Source organism: Gnatocerus cornutus, chromosome 3, assembly GCF_029298725.1.
Source record: "Gnatocerus cornutus isolate USDA-ARS CGAHR chromosome 3, icGnaCorn1.1, whole genome shotgun sequence".
NCBI lineage: Eukaryota > Metazoa > Arthropoda > Insecta > Coleoptera > Tenebrionidae > Gnatocerus > Gnatocerus cornutus.
The window spans coordinates 17,784,705-17,801,946 of NC_142235.1; the positions used below are offsets into that span (position 1 = coordinate 17,784,705).

The following is a 17,242-nucleotide window of genomic DNA, read 5'->3' on the forward strand; positions in this document are numbered from 1 at the left end:
GTCTTCTCTAATTTCTTTTAATTGCATTCATTCTCTAATTTTAACGCCCTAGACCGAGAGGAAGTATAATTATACTGCAACAGGTATTTCATAAAATCACTTTTGACGTAAATAACATTCTTCCACCTGTGCCTTGCATCAATTCTAAAAATACTTTTAACAACCTCATCCACCTTCAAAAATTTCGCAAAATTGCAAACCTACCCAAACCCCAACCCCGAATTTCCAAAACCTCCCCCCGAGCAACCTTTTTTTACCGCGTCCTCTTAAAAGCGTGCGCGCTTCGTGGGAGAACTCAGTGTCGCGTCCACCAAAGTCCAGTGCAGTCGTCGTCGAGCGTTCGTTTGTTGCGAAAGTGTTGAAGCAAAAGCGATCGCGTGCTCCGGAGTGCCGTCGACTGAAGACTCTCTGGATTGGACACCGGACTCAAGTAAGCCCGAAAAAAACTCTCCAATTTGGACGCGCGTCGGCGGTTCATTCATAAATCCATTCATTGAGCAAAACCCACCTGAACTAATCAGGCGTTATTGTCATCATCATTATTGTTACGTAAGGAAATTTTTGGAAAGGTCAGGGCTGCGGTGGCGGGAAAATCGGAGAGATTTTGAGCGAAAATCGCGGCCGCTTCCTGGTGAAAAAACGGCCTCGTTCGGAGTCTATTTTAATTCGCGAATGTTTCATAATTTTATTTATTATTAGGTCAATGGACGAAGTATTAAAACAGGAAATTTTGTTTGTACAATGGGTGTTGAATTTACTACTTATAGCAAGCTGTGCAGAAAATGCTCCTTTTCAATTATCGTTGAATTTACGCTCTTGCGAAATTTATTTTTTCTATATTTCCATCAATGGAATTGAGGCTAAATTTCGACTTAACTCTTCCTGGATCTAATTATGATGCTAGCGTCAACTTTGCCAAGTTCAAGAATTTTAGATTTGATGGACTGAAATTATTTTTCATTTTTATTAGATAATTAAAATGGTAAGTGGTCGTAACCTTCCTCCACGTTGTTGTGTCTGAGAATTTTTACTCTTATGTAATGTTATCTCGTTATCATTTTTGGGTAATTTTGTTTACACGAGGGAATTTCTTCCGGGATTTATTCCGTCTGTGGACGCTTAATTTATGCACGCCACTGCCTCGAACATGATCTAGTGGGACGTGATACGACTGAGAATAGTTTGTCTATTTTTCTTATCGTTAATAAACACACAATCTGGTAATTTTAAGAGTTGTTAAGGTGGATTGGCATCCCTGGGCAGTGATAAAAAAACTATTTCTATTAATTAATTATAATTGATTGCCTTTCTGCCGGCAATTTTTCGCCATAAAATATGCAGAAGCCTACACCATAATTTTCAACGTCAAGTTCATGATACTCAACTATTTATTAAATTATAATTTTATCATTAAGATTAATTGTAATGACAGTTTCTTAATATTTTTGATTTAATATCAGACTCTTCTTTGTAATCATGCTAATCGTGTGACTGGCCAATTTATTAGCGTTTATTTTTAGTTTTAGCCGTGAAAACTTTTTCTCTTTTATTTGCAATTTTTGATCTTTTTTTTATTTTTAGATTAAAGAGTGTTTAATTTTAGTGAGTTATCTTTACTGCAAACATTGTTTGGTTTTAACCTTCTGATCTTACAGGCAATTATAGTCTAAGTTGCAGGTCAGCTTTGAATCTTTAAATGGTCATTGGGATCATGGAATTTTTTAAATATTTATAGCTTTTTAATAATTAACGTCTAATTGATTTATTAGAAGCGAGCGTAAACGAGCTGAGGTTTTATCCGTTACTGCGGTAAATTTGTTTGCTTTGAAGATTTGAAGTTGCTCGAAGTGAATTGGATTTATTAAGATTTTTTTTGTTTAATTTTTTTTCTAAATTTTTGGGATATTTTCTATTTTCTTTAATTTTGTATGTTTCGTTGTTGTAAATTAAATTTTATGTTTTTTCACATTTTGTAAATTTCTGTTTCTATTCAACAAACTCTTAATTTTTATGCTTAACCAAAAATATCCAATATTTATATTAAAAATTCTTAATTCTGATAATTTTTGTGTTATAGCAACAAAATTTCGGCAGATTACTATTTTTGAGGTGCTTTTTAACTCCACAAAATTACTAAATTATTGAGCACATAAACACGAATTTTGAAATTTTTTACTTGGAAGTTGAACTAAAAATATTCAAAACTTTTTACAAAAATTTGTATCTTTGTCAATTTTCGAGTTATAGCACTGCAATTTGCCCAGATTGCTATTTTTGAGTTAGTTGTTAACTCCACCAAACCGTTAAATTATAGAGTAAAAAATACAAATTTTTGAATTTTATTTTTAACGTAAATCAAAAATATCCAATTTAAAAAAAAATGTAGTTCTGGCAATTTTAGTGTTATAGCAATCAAATTTTGCCAGATTGTTATTTTCGAGTTCTTTGTTAACTCCACCAAAGCGCAAAATTATAGAGCAAAACATACAGATTTTAGAATTTTTTATTTTTAACCTGAACCAAAATATTTAATTTTTTTACAAAAATTCGTAACTCTGATAATTTTAGTGTTATAGCAACGAAATTTGTGCAGTTTGCTATTTTTAATTGGCTTTTTTACTTTACCAAAGCGCTCAATTATAGAGCAAAGAATACGAATTTTGGAAATTTTGATTTTCAAGCTGAACCAAAAATTTTTAACATTTTTTGTAACTTTGGCAATTTTAGAGTTTTTACCATAAAATTTGGGAAGACTGCTATTTTTGAGTTGTTTGTTGACTCCACCAACGCGTTAAATTATAGAGCAAAAATAAAAATTTTGGAATTTTTTATTTTTAAACTGAAGCAAAGATATCCAAATATAAATACAAAATTTCGTAACTCTGGCAATTTTAGAATTATTGCAATGAAATTTGGGCAAATTGCAATTTTTTTGTTGCTTGTTCATTCCACCAAAGCGCTAAATTATAGAGCAAAAAATACGGATTTTGAAATTTTTCATTTATAAACTGAAGCAAAGATATTCAAATTTGAATACAAAAATTCGTAACTCAGGCAATTTTAGTGTTATATCAGTAAAATTTGGACAAGTTGCTATTTTTTAAATCGTTTGTTAACTTGAAAGTGCGAAATTATAAAGCAAAAAATACAATTTTTGGAATTTTTTATTTTCAAACTGAAGTAAAGATATCTAAATTTGAATAAAAAAATTCGTAATTTTGGTAATTTGAGTGTTCTAGCAACGAAATTTGGGCTGATTGCTATTTTTGAGTTGTTTGTTAACTCCATTAAAGCGCTAAATTATAGAGCAAAAAATACAAATTTTAGGATTTTTCATTTTCAAACTGAAGCAAAGATATCTAAATTTAAATACAAAAATTCGTCACTCTGGAAATTTTAGAGTTATAGCAATCACATTTAGCCAGATTGCTATTTTTGTGTTGCTTGTTCACTCCACCAACGCGTTAAATTATAGAGAAGAAAATAAGAATTTTGTAATTTTAAATTTTTAACATGAACCAAAAATATCCAATTTTTTTAAAATTTGTAACTCAGGCAATTTTAGTGTTATAGCAATAGAAGTTGGACAAATTGCTATTTTTGAGTTGTTTGTTAACTCCTCCAAAGCGCGAAATTATAATCAAAAAATACGAATTTTGGAATTTTTTATTTTAAACTGAAGCAAAGATATCCAAATTTGAATCCAAAATCCAAAATTCATAACTCTGGCAATTTACGAGTTCTAGCACTGAAATTTGGCCAGATTGCTATTGTTTGATAACTCCACCAAATCGCTAAATTATAAGGCAAAAAATGCGAATTTTAGAATTTTTACTTCAAGCTAAATCAAAAATATACAACATTATAAAAACCGGACCACAATTTTTGAGATGCAAAAAGTGGCATTGGAAAATAAACAATTATACATTTTAGTCATGATCGTGAATAAAATAGTATGCAAACCCCGAAATATTTTTTTTTGAAAAACTTTTTGAACATGTCAAAATTGAACTAGCTTGAAAATTCTGAATTCTGTTGGTAGCTCTGTCTGTCACTTCAATAACAGAGTGAGGTTAATACGATTGACGCCAGTGCTACCAACCACCAAATAGAAGACACAAGACTCACTTGACATCCGGTAGTGTCGTAATTTTGAAAGTGCAAAGTGATAAATAATTGAACAAATACGATAATTCTATGTAAAATGATATCATTAATTTTCTCTCAAAGTACACAGAGCCGTCTCGGAACATTTTTATCAGTTAATTTATTTTGTTATTTGCCCACAAAACTACAGTCTAGGTCTTTATTGACACTTTTGAAATTAGGTAGCGTACAACAAACACAACGTTGTCAACTCGATGTTGGTTTTTTGCTCATTAATCTGTCAAGAGAACATACAATTCCTACTCCCCACAATAAAACGGTGCTAACGCCCTTCTTATCTCTCCCATTTCAGGTTTTGGGTAAAATGTGCTAGGTGCGTGTAGCTTTTCGACTTCTCATCATGGTCCATCAACCAAACTTCACCACGGACTTTCGAACGAATTTATTAATTTCGCGAGTGTCCAATAGATAATCGGGTTATTTAAGGTAAGATTTGGGTCAACACTAACCAGAACACTTTATTTTTGCTTCTTTTCTTCGTAGAAGAGTGCATGAGATGAGCTCCAAGTTGAAGCACAGGTGTACCACAGGATTGACGTGCATCGCCATCCTGGTTCTGGTGGCGGTGATTGTCACAGTGTGGGTCATGTTGGGGGAGGGAGCCTTTAAAGAGAGGAAGACCAGTGCTGCCACCAAACCGCCGCCGGCGCCGGCTGTTGTCAAGCAGAAAGGTGAATATTAAATAAATTTCGCGAGTGATTTATTTATTATCCCGGTAAACAAAGTTTGCGGAAAAATTGTTGCAACAGAACGCGGATTGTGAATTTTCCTTTCTTTCATACAGGGTGGTCGAAAAACTGATGACAGACACGGAAGCCATAAATGCGAATTTTGGAATTTTTCATTTTCAAGCTGTACTGAAGATGTTTAATATTTTTTCAAAAATTCGTAACTTTGGCAATTTTAGTGCTTTTTATTCACATTTAGGCAGATTGCTATTTTTGTGTTGTATGTTGACTCCACCAAGTCGCTAAATAGTTAAACAAAAAATACGATTTTTAGAGTTTTTAATTTTCAAGCTGAACCAAAAATTTCGAACATCTCTTACAGAAATTTTTAACTTTGGCAATTTTAGTATTATTACAATGAAATTTGAGCAGATTGATATTTTTGAGTTGTTTGTTAACTCCACCAAGTCGCTAATTTATAGAGCAAAAAATACGAGTTTTGGATTAAATTAAAGAAAAAATTCCTAACATAACTTTGATCATTTTAGTATTATTACAATTAAATTTAGGCAGGTTGGTATTTATGAGTTGTTTGTTGAATCCACCAAATCGCTAAATTATTAAACAAAAAATAGGAGTTTTGGAATTTTTAATTTTCAAGCTAAATACAAAATTTCGAGTATTTTTTACAAAAATTCGTAACTTCAGTCATTTTAGTATTACTACCATGAAATTTTGGCAGAATGCTATTTTTGAGTTGTTTGTTGACTCCAAAAAGTCGCTAATTTATAGAGCAAAAAATACGAATTTTGGAATTTTTTATTTTCAAGCTGAACCAAAAATTTCCAAAATTTCTTAGAAAAATTCGTAACTCTGGCAATTTTAGTGCTGTTACAATAAAATTTTGGCAGATTGCTATTTTTGAGTTGTTTGTTTAATCCATCAAATTGGTAAATTATTAAACAAAAAATACGAGTTTTAGAATTTTTAATTTTCAAGCTGAATCAAAAATTTCGAATATTTTTTTTTTAAATTTGTAACTTTAGTCATTTTAGTATTACTACGATGAAATTTTGGCAGAATGCTATTTTTAAGTAGTGTGTTAACTCCCAAAAGTCGCTAATTTATAGAGCAAAAAATACGAATTTTGGAATTTTTTATTTTCAAGCTGAACCAAAAATTTCCAAAATTTCTTAGAAAAATTTGTAACTCTGGCAATTTTAGTGCTGTTACAATAAAATTTTGGCAGATTGCTATTTTTGAGTTGTTTGTTGAATCCATCAAATTGGTAAATTATTAAACAAAAAATACGAGTTTTAGAATTTTTAATTTTCAAGCTGAATCAAAAATTTCAAATATTTTTTTTTTAAATTTGTAACTTTAGTCATTTTAGTATTATTACCATGAAATTTTGGCAGAATGCTATTTTTGAGTTGTTTGTTAACTCCCAAAAGTCGCTAATTTATAGAGCAAAAAATCCGAATTTTGGAATTTTTCATTTTCAAGCTGAACCAAAAATTTCCAAAAATTTTTAGAAAAATTTGTAACTCTGGCAATTTTAGTGCTGTTACAATGAAATTTTGGCAGATTGCTATTTTTGAGTTGTTTGTTGAATCCACCAAATTGCTAAATTATTAAACAAAAAATACGAGTTTTAGAATTTTTAATTTTCAAGCTGAATCAAAAATTTCAAATATTTTTTTTTTAAATTTGTAACTTTAGTCATTTTAGTATTATTACCATGAAATTTTGGCAGAATGCTATTTTTGAGTTGTTTGTTAACTCCCAAAAGTCGCTAATTTATAGAGCAAAAAATCCGAATTTTGGAATTTTTCATTTTCAAGCTGAACCAAAAATTTCCAAAATTTCTTAGAAAAATTTGTAACTCTGGCAATTTTAGTGCTGTTACAATAAAATTTTGGCAGATTGCTATTTTTGAGTTGTTTGTTGAATCCATCAAATTGGTAAATTATTAAACAAAAAATACGAGTTTTAGAATTTTTAATTTTCAAGCTGAATCAAAAATTTCAAATATTTTTTTTTTAAATTTGTAACTTTAGTCATTTTAGTATTATTACCATGAAATTTTGGCAGAATGCTATTTTTGAGTTGTTTGTTAACTCCCAAAAGTCGCTAATTTATAGAGCAAAAAATCCGAATTTTGGAATTTTTCATTTTCAAGCTGAACCAAAAATTTCCAAAAATTTTTAGAAAAATTTGTAACTCTGGCAATTTTAGTGCTGTTACAATGAAATTTTGGCAGATTGCTATTTTTGAGTTGTTTGTTGAATCCACCAAATTGCTAAATTATTAAACAAAAAATACGAGTTTTGGAATTTTTAATTTTTAAGCTGAATCAAAAATTTCGAATATATTTTTTTTAAAGTTGTAACTTTAGTCATTTTAGTATTACTACCATGAAATTTTGGCAGAATGCTATTTTTAAGTTGTTTGTTAACTCCCAAAAGTCGCTAATTTATAGAGCAAAAAATACGAATTTTGGAATTTTTTATTTTCAAGCTGAACCAAAAATTTCCAAAATTTCTTAGAAAAATTTGTAACTCTGGCAATTTTAGTGCTGTTACAATGAAATTTTGGCAGATTGCTATTTTTGAGTTGTTTGTTGAATTCACCAAATTGCTAAATTATTAAACAAAAAATACGAGTTTTGGAATTTTTAATTTTTAAACTGAATCAAAAATTTCGAGTATTTTTGACAAAAATTCGTAACTTTAGTCATTTTATTATTACTACCATGAAATTTTGGCAGAATGCTATTTTTGGGTTGTTTGTTCACTCCACAAAGTCGCTAATTTATAGAGCAAAAAATACGAATTTTTAATTTTTAATTTTCAAGCTGAATCAAAAATTTCGTGTATTTTTTACAAAAATTCGTAACTTTAGTCATTTTAGAATTATTACCATGAAATTTAGACAGAATGCTATTTTTGACTTGTTTGTTGACACCACAAAGTCGCTAATTTACAGAACAAAGAATACGAATTTTGGAATTTTTTACTTTCAAGCTGAACCAAAAATTTTCAAGATTTCTTACAAAAATTTGTAACTTTGGCAATTTTAGTCCTATTACAACGAAATTTTGGAAGATTGCAATTTTTGTGTTGTATGTTGACTCCAAAAAGTCGCAAAATAATTAAACAAAAATACGAATTTTGAAATTTGGAATTTTCAAACTGACCTAAAAATTTTACAAACGCTTACAAAATATTCGTAACTTTGGCAATACGAATTTTAGAATTTTTCATTTTCAAGCTGAACCAATAATTTTCATGTTTTCCAAAAATTGTATCTCTGGTAATTATAGTGTCACACCAATGAAATTTGACATATTGCTATTTTCTACTTTTTTCTTTTTCAATTTCTCGCGGATGTCAAACACGGAAGCTCCTAATAAAATAAACTAAAAATATTGTTTTACCTCTCGTTCAAAATAAGCAAATATTTCGCTGGTGTTTTACGTCTTGTAGCAACAACACGATGACACATTAATAATCATAATCAATGCTCACCTTTTACTCGCAGTTCATTAAATTATTTGATTGTAAAAAATAGCGGAACACCTGCCAGGAATTTTTATAATACTCACCTGTTTACGATCTTTTTTATTACTATTATTTATTTCCATTGATGAGCAGACGAGTCTCTAACCGCAAAACGTGTCCGCCACATTGTCACTGGGAACTCACAGACTCAGTAGACCAGATTTTTACGATGTTTACTTTTTTGTTGTAGAAATGTGTTTTCAACGTACGCAGATTTGTTTTTTTTGTTTGAGAATTATGTAAGGGCAATCTATTATGTTGGCAGGAAATAAAAGCCTGATTTACATTGTCGGTATAAAAGACTTTTGTGACGTAAAATCCAAAGTTGCGTTGATTCCAAGTCAGCGGTGTTCCCCAAGGCTCTGTTTTAGGCCCGCTTCTATCCGCGGAAAGTTTCTAACTGCGCCAAGTTTGGATTAGTTTATTGTAGTCTTGATCTAATTTCGGGTCATTCTGCTCTCGGGGACGAACTGTCTACATCCCGACGTGACGTCATAGTCCCGCCAAAAAAATGCAAGGCCTACTAGACGCCACGGAATATTTTTAACTCTTGGAGTATCGTAAATTACATTTTGGCAGTCCGCTAAAATTCGATTTAGCCTTTTTTCTCTCGAAGCCGAAACGTCAAAATCGCACGTCTTTGACCCCATAATTCGCGAAATTCGAGCCCGCGTTAGAAGGAAGCGCTCGTCTAAATTTGGCTTGGCCCGCCTCGCTTTGAACACTCGATCTAGCCATCAATAATTTTTTGACAAAACAAACGAAAATCGCCGTCCTTGCCCCCGGCTAGGTACCGTCGGCGCGCTAATGCTCGGTGTCAACAGTCAGCGGCGCGCCGATTTTTTTTCAATCCGCGGCCTTGACTTTGCGCTGAAATATTCCAGAGACCGTTATCACATCGGGTTTTCTGGCGGGTCAAGGCTGGAAAAGCGCTGATAAAAGGCGCCGGTTGGGCACAGTCTGTAGGTCGCAGCCTTGACGGTAAAAATAGGCGACGCCCGCCGGGGCGCGTCCGTCATGTAGGTCGCCGCGATCTAGATGTCTGGACGCGCATCGCAAAGATCATTTCCCTTTTGGGATGAATCACGAAGTTAATTTGTGTTAACGACAATGCTCGGCTAATTGGTTGAATATATCGATGACTTACAAAGTGTTTAATAGGGATGGCAGACCGTTGGCGCTAAATCGCCAATTAGTTGCGGTCGGATTTATAGGCGAAAAATTTTCAAATATGCACGTATACAGGGTGAGGAAACAAATTCGTAACCTTTAACATCAATAAAACCGCGCAAGGTCTCGCCTTATTGTGTCGCTTCGCCAACTGAAGTCGTTTTATTCTCTTCAGCGGACCGTTCAAAGTAAATATACAGGTGGCTCGAAAAAAATACTTACACGCTGGTAGTTGTTGAAATTAACAACTGTCTAATCAAACACATGCAGGGCTGCCAACGCGTTTAGATTTTCAAAGCCCGGTTTGACGTCATCTTTGTTTGATTACAAAATAAACGCTGGCTGCTTTATTGTATTTGTTAAGTTAAAGGCGGATGGGAAATTTCACGTCAAATTTGAAATAGTACAGAATAAATTATCAATATCTTTTATTTATTATTCTATAAATATTATTACTGTCTTTTTGCACTCTTTTTAATTAAAAAAAATTAATCAACCCTAATTTTAGAAATTTTCGTTTGGAAGGCCAAGCAAAATTTTTCATCATTTTTCAATAAAATTCGTGATTTTGGTTATTTTAGTGCCACAACTATGAAATCTGGGGCAGTTACTATTTTTGAATTGTGCATTAACTCTGCAAAATTACAAAATTGTGGATCGAAAGACACATTTTAGAATTATTTTTTTTGAAGATGAACCAAAAATTTTCGAAATTTACCAATAATATTCGTATTGTTGGTAATTTTGGTGCTACAGCTATGAAATTTGGGAAACTTACTATTTTTTAGTCGTGTATAAACTCCACCAAATTGCATAATTATAGAGCGAAGGACACAAATTTTTGAAATTTTCATCTTAAAGACGAAGCAAAAATTTCCGAAATCCACTAATAAAATTCGTAATTTTGGTGATTTGGGTGCTACAACTATAAAATTTGGGGAAGTTGCTGCTTTTGAGTTGTGTATTAACAATGCTAAATTGCAAAATTACAGAGCGAAAGACACAAATGTTAGAAAAATTTTCATTTTAAAAGCGAACCAAGAATTTTCGAAATTCATCAATAAAATTCATATCTTTGGTAATTTTAATCCTACAACTATGAAATTTGGGAAAGGTATTATTTTTTTAATGTGTATTAATTCTGTTAAATTACAAAATTGTTTAGCGAAAGACACAAATTTTGTAAATTTTTATTTTGAAGACGATCCAAAAACTTTCGAAATTTACCAATAACATTTGTAATTTTGGTAACTTTGGTGATAGAACTATGAAATTTGGGGAATTCACAATTTTTTAGTCATGTATAAACCCCACTTAATTGCGAAATTATAGAGCGAAGGACACAAATTTTTGAAATTTTCATCTTGTAAACGAAGCAAAAATTTTCGAAATCCAATAATAAAATTTGTAATTTTGGTGCTACAACTATGAAATTTGGAGAACTTACTATTTTTGAGTCGTTTATTACCTTCATCAAATTTCAAAATTGTAGAATAATAGACACAAATTTTAGAAATTTTAATTTGAAGGCGAACCAATAATGTCCGAAATCTATTAATAAAATTCGTAATTTAGGTAATTTTAGTGCTACAACCATGAAATTTGGGAAAACTGATATATTTGAGCTGTGTATTAATTCTGCAAAATTGCAAAATTGCAGAGCAAAAGACACGAATGTTTGAAATTTGTATTTTAAAGGCGAACCAAAAATTTTCGAAATCCTTTAATTATAAATAATAATAAAATTCGTAATTTTGGTAATTTTAATGCCATAGCTATGAAATTTGGGGTAGTTACTATTTTTTAACTGTGCCAAATTGCAAAACGGTGGAGTCAAAGACACATTTTGGAAATTTTTATTTTGAAGATGAACCAAAATTTTTGGAAACTCACTTATAAAATTCTTAATTTCGGTCATTTTAGTGCCACAACTATGAAACTTGGAAAGTTACTTTTTTAAGTCATGTGATAACTTTACCAAATTGCAAAATTGTGGAGCCAAACACACAAATTTTGGAAATTTTACTAATTTTACTAACAATTTTCGAAAACCACTAATAAAATTTGTAATTTTAGTAATTTTAGTGCCATTGCTATGAAATTTAGGGAAGTTACTATTTTTGAGTCGTGTTTTAACCCCACTAAATTGCAAAATTATAAAGCGAAGAACACAAATTGTAGAATTTTTCATTTTGAAGACGAGCCAAAAATTTCCGAAATTCATTAATAAAATTTCTAATTTTGGTAATTTTAGTGCTATAGCTATGAAATTTGAGAAGACTACTATTTATCAGTCGTTTATTAACTCAACTAAATTTAAGAATTATAGAACGAAATACACAAATTTTAGAAATTTTTGTTTGGAAACGAACCAAAAATTTCTCTCAATAACTCAATTCTTCCCTAAATTTCGTAGCATTGGTAATTTTAGTGCTACAGCTATGAAATTTGGTAAGATTACTATTTCTGAGTAGTATATTAACTCCACTAAATTTCAACATTGTAGAACGAGGGACATAAATTTTAGAAATTTTCATTTGGAAGCCAAACAAAAATTTTTGAGATCCTTCGCTAAAATGCGTGATTTTGGTAATTTAAAAAAAAGAGCTTTTAGTTGCGTGTTTCTTGGACGGTAAGCTTTTCGAATTTTTTCAATAACAATCTAATAAACTTGCAGAAAATTAAACCCAAGGTTGCTAAACCCGACGCTCTCCCGGTAACCGCGCCAATTCCTGCTAATGGAAAATGATAGGCTGCTCCTTACACATCATTTTTTCGCTTCTCGGTATTCAATACAAAAAGCAAAATTGTCATTTCACCCTTCCACATCGAAAAAGGAAAGTTGCGTCTTCAGTCACAAATTCTATGCTATTAATTACCATAAATTGTATCTGATCTCTTCCTCATTGTTAACAATGTAAAATCATAATTTTGCACTCATGACATCATCGTTGGACATCGGTCATTAAAGAACGTCAAATACGCGTCACTTAAATTTAATTAAATGTTTAAATATAACCTACTTGTGTTAACGGAGAAGCGATAATTATAATTGCACAGGTGGAAAACTCTAATTCTTTGAGGTAAACAACATTTTCCTTCAGAGGAAGCGCTAGTAAAATTTAATAGGCTCTTGGGGCAGAATAATGGTAAGGAAATTACACAAGAAGTATAAATCGTTAAAATCAACATAATTACTTTGAATCGCATGTGTTCCAACATTTTACTCCACTTTATGCTTTTAATGCTGGGGCATCAAATCTGCTAATTAAACAGAAAGAAATTAAGCAATTCATCGGAAGATTGAATGAAGACGTGATGCAAACGCGATGCATTTACAATTACCGGCTCGTAATTATTCAATGCAATTATTCCGGTTGTGCAATTACTTGACATTTAGCGAATTTTCAACGAACTCGTCCTACGAGGAGATATTCGTCGCGATAACGAAGAAGGACGATTTTTCACTGACAATTACACCACTAATTTTACGAAACAGACAATGCTCCATTAAAAAAATTGGCATCCTCTACATGTAGCAGACGTCATTGTTTCACATTCACAATGCGGTCATTAATAAACAAACGAGCGACCGACAAATCATCAGTCATTGGTGGAGAGCGAAGTGCATTTCGTATGCAACTTGCATCTTGGGAAATGCAGGTACTCTTAAGTGGTCTGACACACTAAGGAAAAGTTGCATGATGCGGAGCTGGGAGCGGTCGTAGATAAAATGTTGTACATCACACGTGGGTAATAGGACGAGAAGTTTCCACACTTGTAGTTGCGATGATAATCGCGCACTACTAATGTAAATAACAAGATACATTAATTTTATTGGTGGCGCCATCTATTAGAAGATTCGAAAATTGCAAATGACACGTTGTCAAATTGTCAGAGATGTCAGATCAACATTTTAAGTTCAGTTTTTGACGTGCAATGAAGTGCATTTCGTATGCAAGTTGCATCTTGGGAAATGCAGTTACGGGGTAACTCTTAAGTGGTCTGACAGACTAAGGAAAAGTTGGATGATGCGGAGCTGTGAGCGGTCGTAGATAAAATGTTGTACATCACACGGAGGTAATAGGACGAGAAGTTTCCTCACTTGTAGTTGCGATGATGCTAGCGCACTACTAATGTAAATAACTGCATAAATTAATTTTATTGGTGGTGCCATCTCTTAGAAGATTCGAAAATTGCAAATGACACGTTGTCAAATTGTCAGACATGTCACAACATTTTTAATTCGGTTTTTGACGTTTTGTCGGCCAAAAAGTTTTTGAGAAATCTGGCATTGTATGGATTTTACGGCTCTCCAGCAAATGCCGCCTGAGCCGCATTTGTTAGAGAGCCACAAAATTCTACTTACCTAAAGTTGTTCAAATCTAAATAACTCTTCTCTATTCTGCTTTATAATTTTGTAATTTAGAGCAGTTAATAAATTCGTCCGTTTTTTTTTAATTTGCCATTATTTGAATTTCAAAAATTGGGTAAATTTTTATTCTTTCATCTAATAAACAAAAGCCAATGAGAAAGTTACGCAGCTAAACCAGACTTTCATTTCTTTTATTTTCTCGGTTTTGTGTCATCAGCAGTCAATGAGCTGATTGGCTAGGAAATTAATCTTTCTTTTGGCCACTCAGCCAATGAACAAAGAGTTACGTCTCTGGGTGCGTTTTTTGTTATTAAAGCTGCTGCGATAAATATAATGCGAGCCAATCAGATTTTTTTTTTTGGGTTTTAATCCCACTTCAATCACATTCTTCATTTTGCTTTGGCGAAAGGGTGGATTTTCGATTAAAAATTTCTAGAATTTGTGCCCTTTGGACTACAAGTTTGTAATTAGGCCAGATTAATGGACATGTCAGTAGTAGCAAGCTTGCCAAATTTCGTTGCTGTAGCATTAAAACTAGCAGATTTATAAAAAAAATGGAAGACTTCGTTCGCACAAAAATGGACTCAAAAACTAAAAACTTAAAAATTTTGACTTTTGAAACGTGGAAAACGTGGAGTTGTAGCTAATGAAGCGCATTTCTAAAAACGATTTAGACAGACGTGTTACATAAAAAGCAAAAATTTTTATTTCACACCGTTAATGGCGTTAAATGAAAGTGGAAGCTGCAGCTAATATTGACGTAGAAACTTTAGACCCTTATAAACCATTAGATATAATTATTATACAGAAACGGTCAATCGGCAGAAAAATTTAAAAGTTTTTCAATTTTAAACAAGCTTTTCTCTACAATCGCAATACAAAAGTGACATTTTGACTGTCATTTTAATTTTGAAGTGGCATTCTTTTAGAGCCAAGTGCGTAAAAGTATCGTTTTGCACCCCGGCAGCGCAAAGAATTTACGGCTCTCTAGCAAATGTCACCTCAGCAGAAAAATTGCATATTTTCGTTGCCACTGTAAAAATTGTAACAAAAGTACTGCAGATGCATAAAATTTAATAGGGAAGCCAAAAATATTTTTTGTAAATTTCAAAAACAAAGTGACTTATACAGAGTGTTCTCTAAAAAATCCACAAAATCCGTCTTCAAAAGTTGTGGTAATCTACAAACACACTTTTCAACAGAACCCAGACAACCTGTAACCTGATTTTTGCACCGGCAGTGCAAGGATGTGTTGGCTCTCTAGCAAATGCCGCCTGAGCAAAAAAAATGCCTATTTTTGTCGCCATTGTAAAAATTAAAACAAATGTGCTGCAGAGACTCAAAAATAAATAAGAATTTGAAAACAAAGTAACTTATACAGTGTGTTTTCTAAATAATTTACAAAATTATTTGCCGAGCAGTTTTGGTAATCGGCAAGCACATTTTTCATTCGTTCGCGGACAAACCGTATTCTGATTTTTGTGCCAGCAGAGCAAGGACTTGACGGCTCTCTAGCAAATGCCGCACGATCCGAAAAATTGCATATTTTTGTCATTACTGTAAAAATTATTACAAATGTGCTGCAGAAACAAAAAAATTATTAAGATAAAATTATTTTTGTTAAATTCGAAAACAAGACAACTTATACAGTGTGTTCTCTAAAAAATCCTCAAAATCAGCCGTCAAACAGTATTGGTATTCTGCAAAAACACTTTTCAATCTTATGTGGACCAACCATAACGTGATTTTTGCGCCGGCTGTGCAAGGATTGTACGGCTCTCTAGCAAATGCCGCTGGGCCAAAAAATTGCAAATGTTTGACGCGATAGTAAAAATTGTAAGCAATGTGCTGCAGAGACAAAAATAAATAAGATATCAAAATTATTTTTGTTAAATTTGGAAACAAAGCAACTTTATACAGTGTGTTCTCTAAACATTTCGCACAATCAGTCAAAAAACAGTTTTCTTAATCTGAAAACACACTTTTCAAACGTACGCGAACAAATCGTAACCTGATTTTTGCGCCGGCTCTCTAGCAAATGCCGCCTGAGCCGAAAAATTGCGTATTCTTTTTCATATTAATCAAAGGTGGCTTTGCATTTTAGCACGTAGGTCTTGGCGAACGAGTGCCATTTGTTTTTGCGTCATGAATGGACACTTAAACAGGCGATTAATATGAATTGAAGCTGAAAATTTGTTAAATGGCGAAATGTTGCTACATGATACTCCAATGTCTTCAAGGTACTGTCATGAATCTCTCACACTCAAAAGTGTCAACGCCGGTTTTGATTAATGTTGAAAAAATTAAATGTTACATTTCGCTGCGAGTGTAGAAAAAATCTTGTTTGGTACTCGTGCGAAACACGACGTCTAGTGCGTAAAATATTACCCTTTCGCAACTTGTTGTGTTTTTGAATCCTCAATAATAGAAATTTATGGAAGAAGATTTTATATAGTAAAACTATGAAATCGTTGTGTAATAACAGGTACTTCCATTTCTAGCAGTTTGAAGAGATTTTCCGCATAAATTACCATTTGATGTGTTTTTAAACACCTCCGTTGTTTACTACACGAGCGAATATGATTATTTTACTGCACAGCCTCATTATAATTTTAGTACAAATTCCTGAAAGTTTAATCCTAAAAAACTGCTATTTCCAAAATGTTCAATAAATTTCCAAAGGTCAATGACTGCGGATAACCATCACCATCACAATAAATAAAGATCATATAAGCGCTTTAAAAATTAAAATTCCTGCAATAATAGCAATCGTGTGAAGTTCAAGTTTATAACACGAATTTGAGAGAATTTGAACAGTTTCCCTCGAAATAATGGCACAATTACTGGAGAATCTGTCTCATATTTCAAACGGTTTTACGATCAAACAATTAGTTCGCAGCCTAAATATTTATAGTGCCCTTAATTACTCTTTATTTAACGAGTTTTAAATTTTAAAGGTTGTCGGAACTATACGAATCTAAGATTAATGTCGCTGCAATGGGATAATTTCACTTTCTAGCATCATCAATATGCAAATTCGTTGCATCACTTCGAAAGTACCCACCCTGGCAAGTTCAATAATCCGGTAAAGGGCAGTGACTGATCTGTGTATTATTTTAGCAAAAAAAATTATTTTTAGCATTGGCGCTGTCGTCGGGATTACACAATACGTAAACAGAGATTCTCACAGTTTACAACAAATCGAAATTTATGAAATAATTAAATGGAATCAGTCATCGGAAGTTCAATAACTGATTATAATTCACTTTATTTGTGTTATTACCAGCAATCAATTCCCG

At 32.2% G+C, this 17,242-nt stretch overlaps 1 protein-coding gene across 3 annotated transcripts in view; it reads left to right on the plus strand.

The window, feature by feature from the left end:
• Positions 1-310: 310 nt before the first annotated feature.
• AdamTS-A (ADAM metallopeptidase with thrombospondin type 1 motif A) overlaps positions 311-17,242 on the plus strand; it is a 90,263-nt gene continuing 73,331 nt past the window's right edge. For all 3 annotated transcript variants that reach the window (XM_088032404.1, XM_088032406.1, XM_088032405.1), the window contains exons 1-3: positions 311-430; positions 4,460-4,593; positions 4,651-4,838. In XM_088032404.1, the coding sequence (XP_087888530.1) occupies positions 4,664-4,838 (175 nt within the window). In that variant the 5' untranslated portion in view covers positions 311-430; positions 4,460-4,593; positions 4,651-4,663. The remainder of the gene's footprint in view (positions 431-4,459; positions 4,594-4,650; positions 4,839-17,242) is intronic.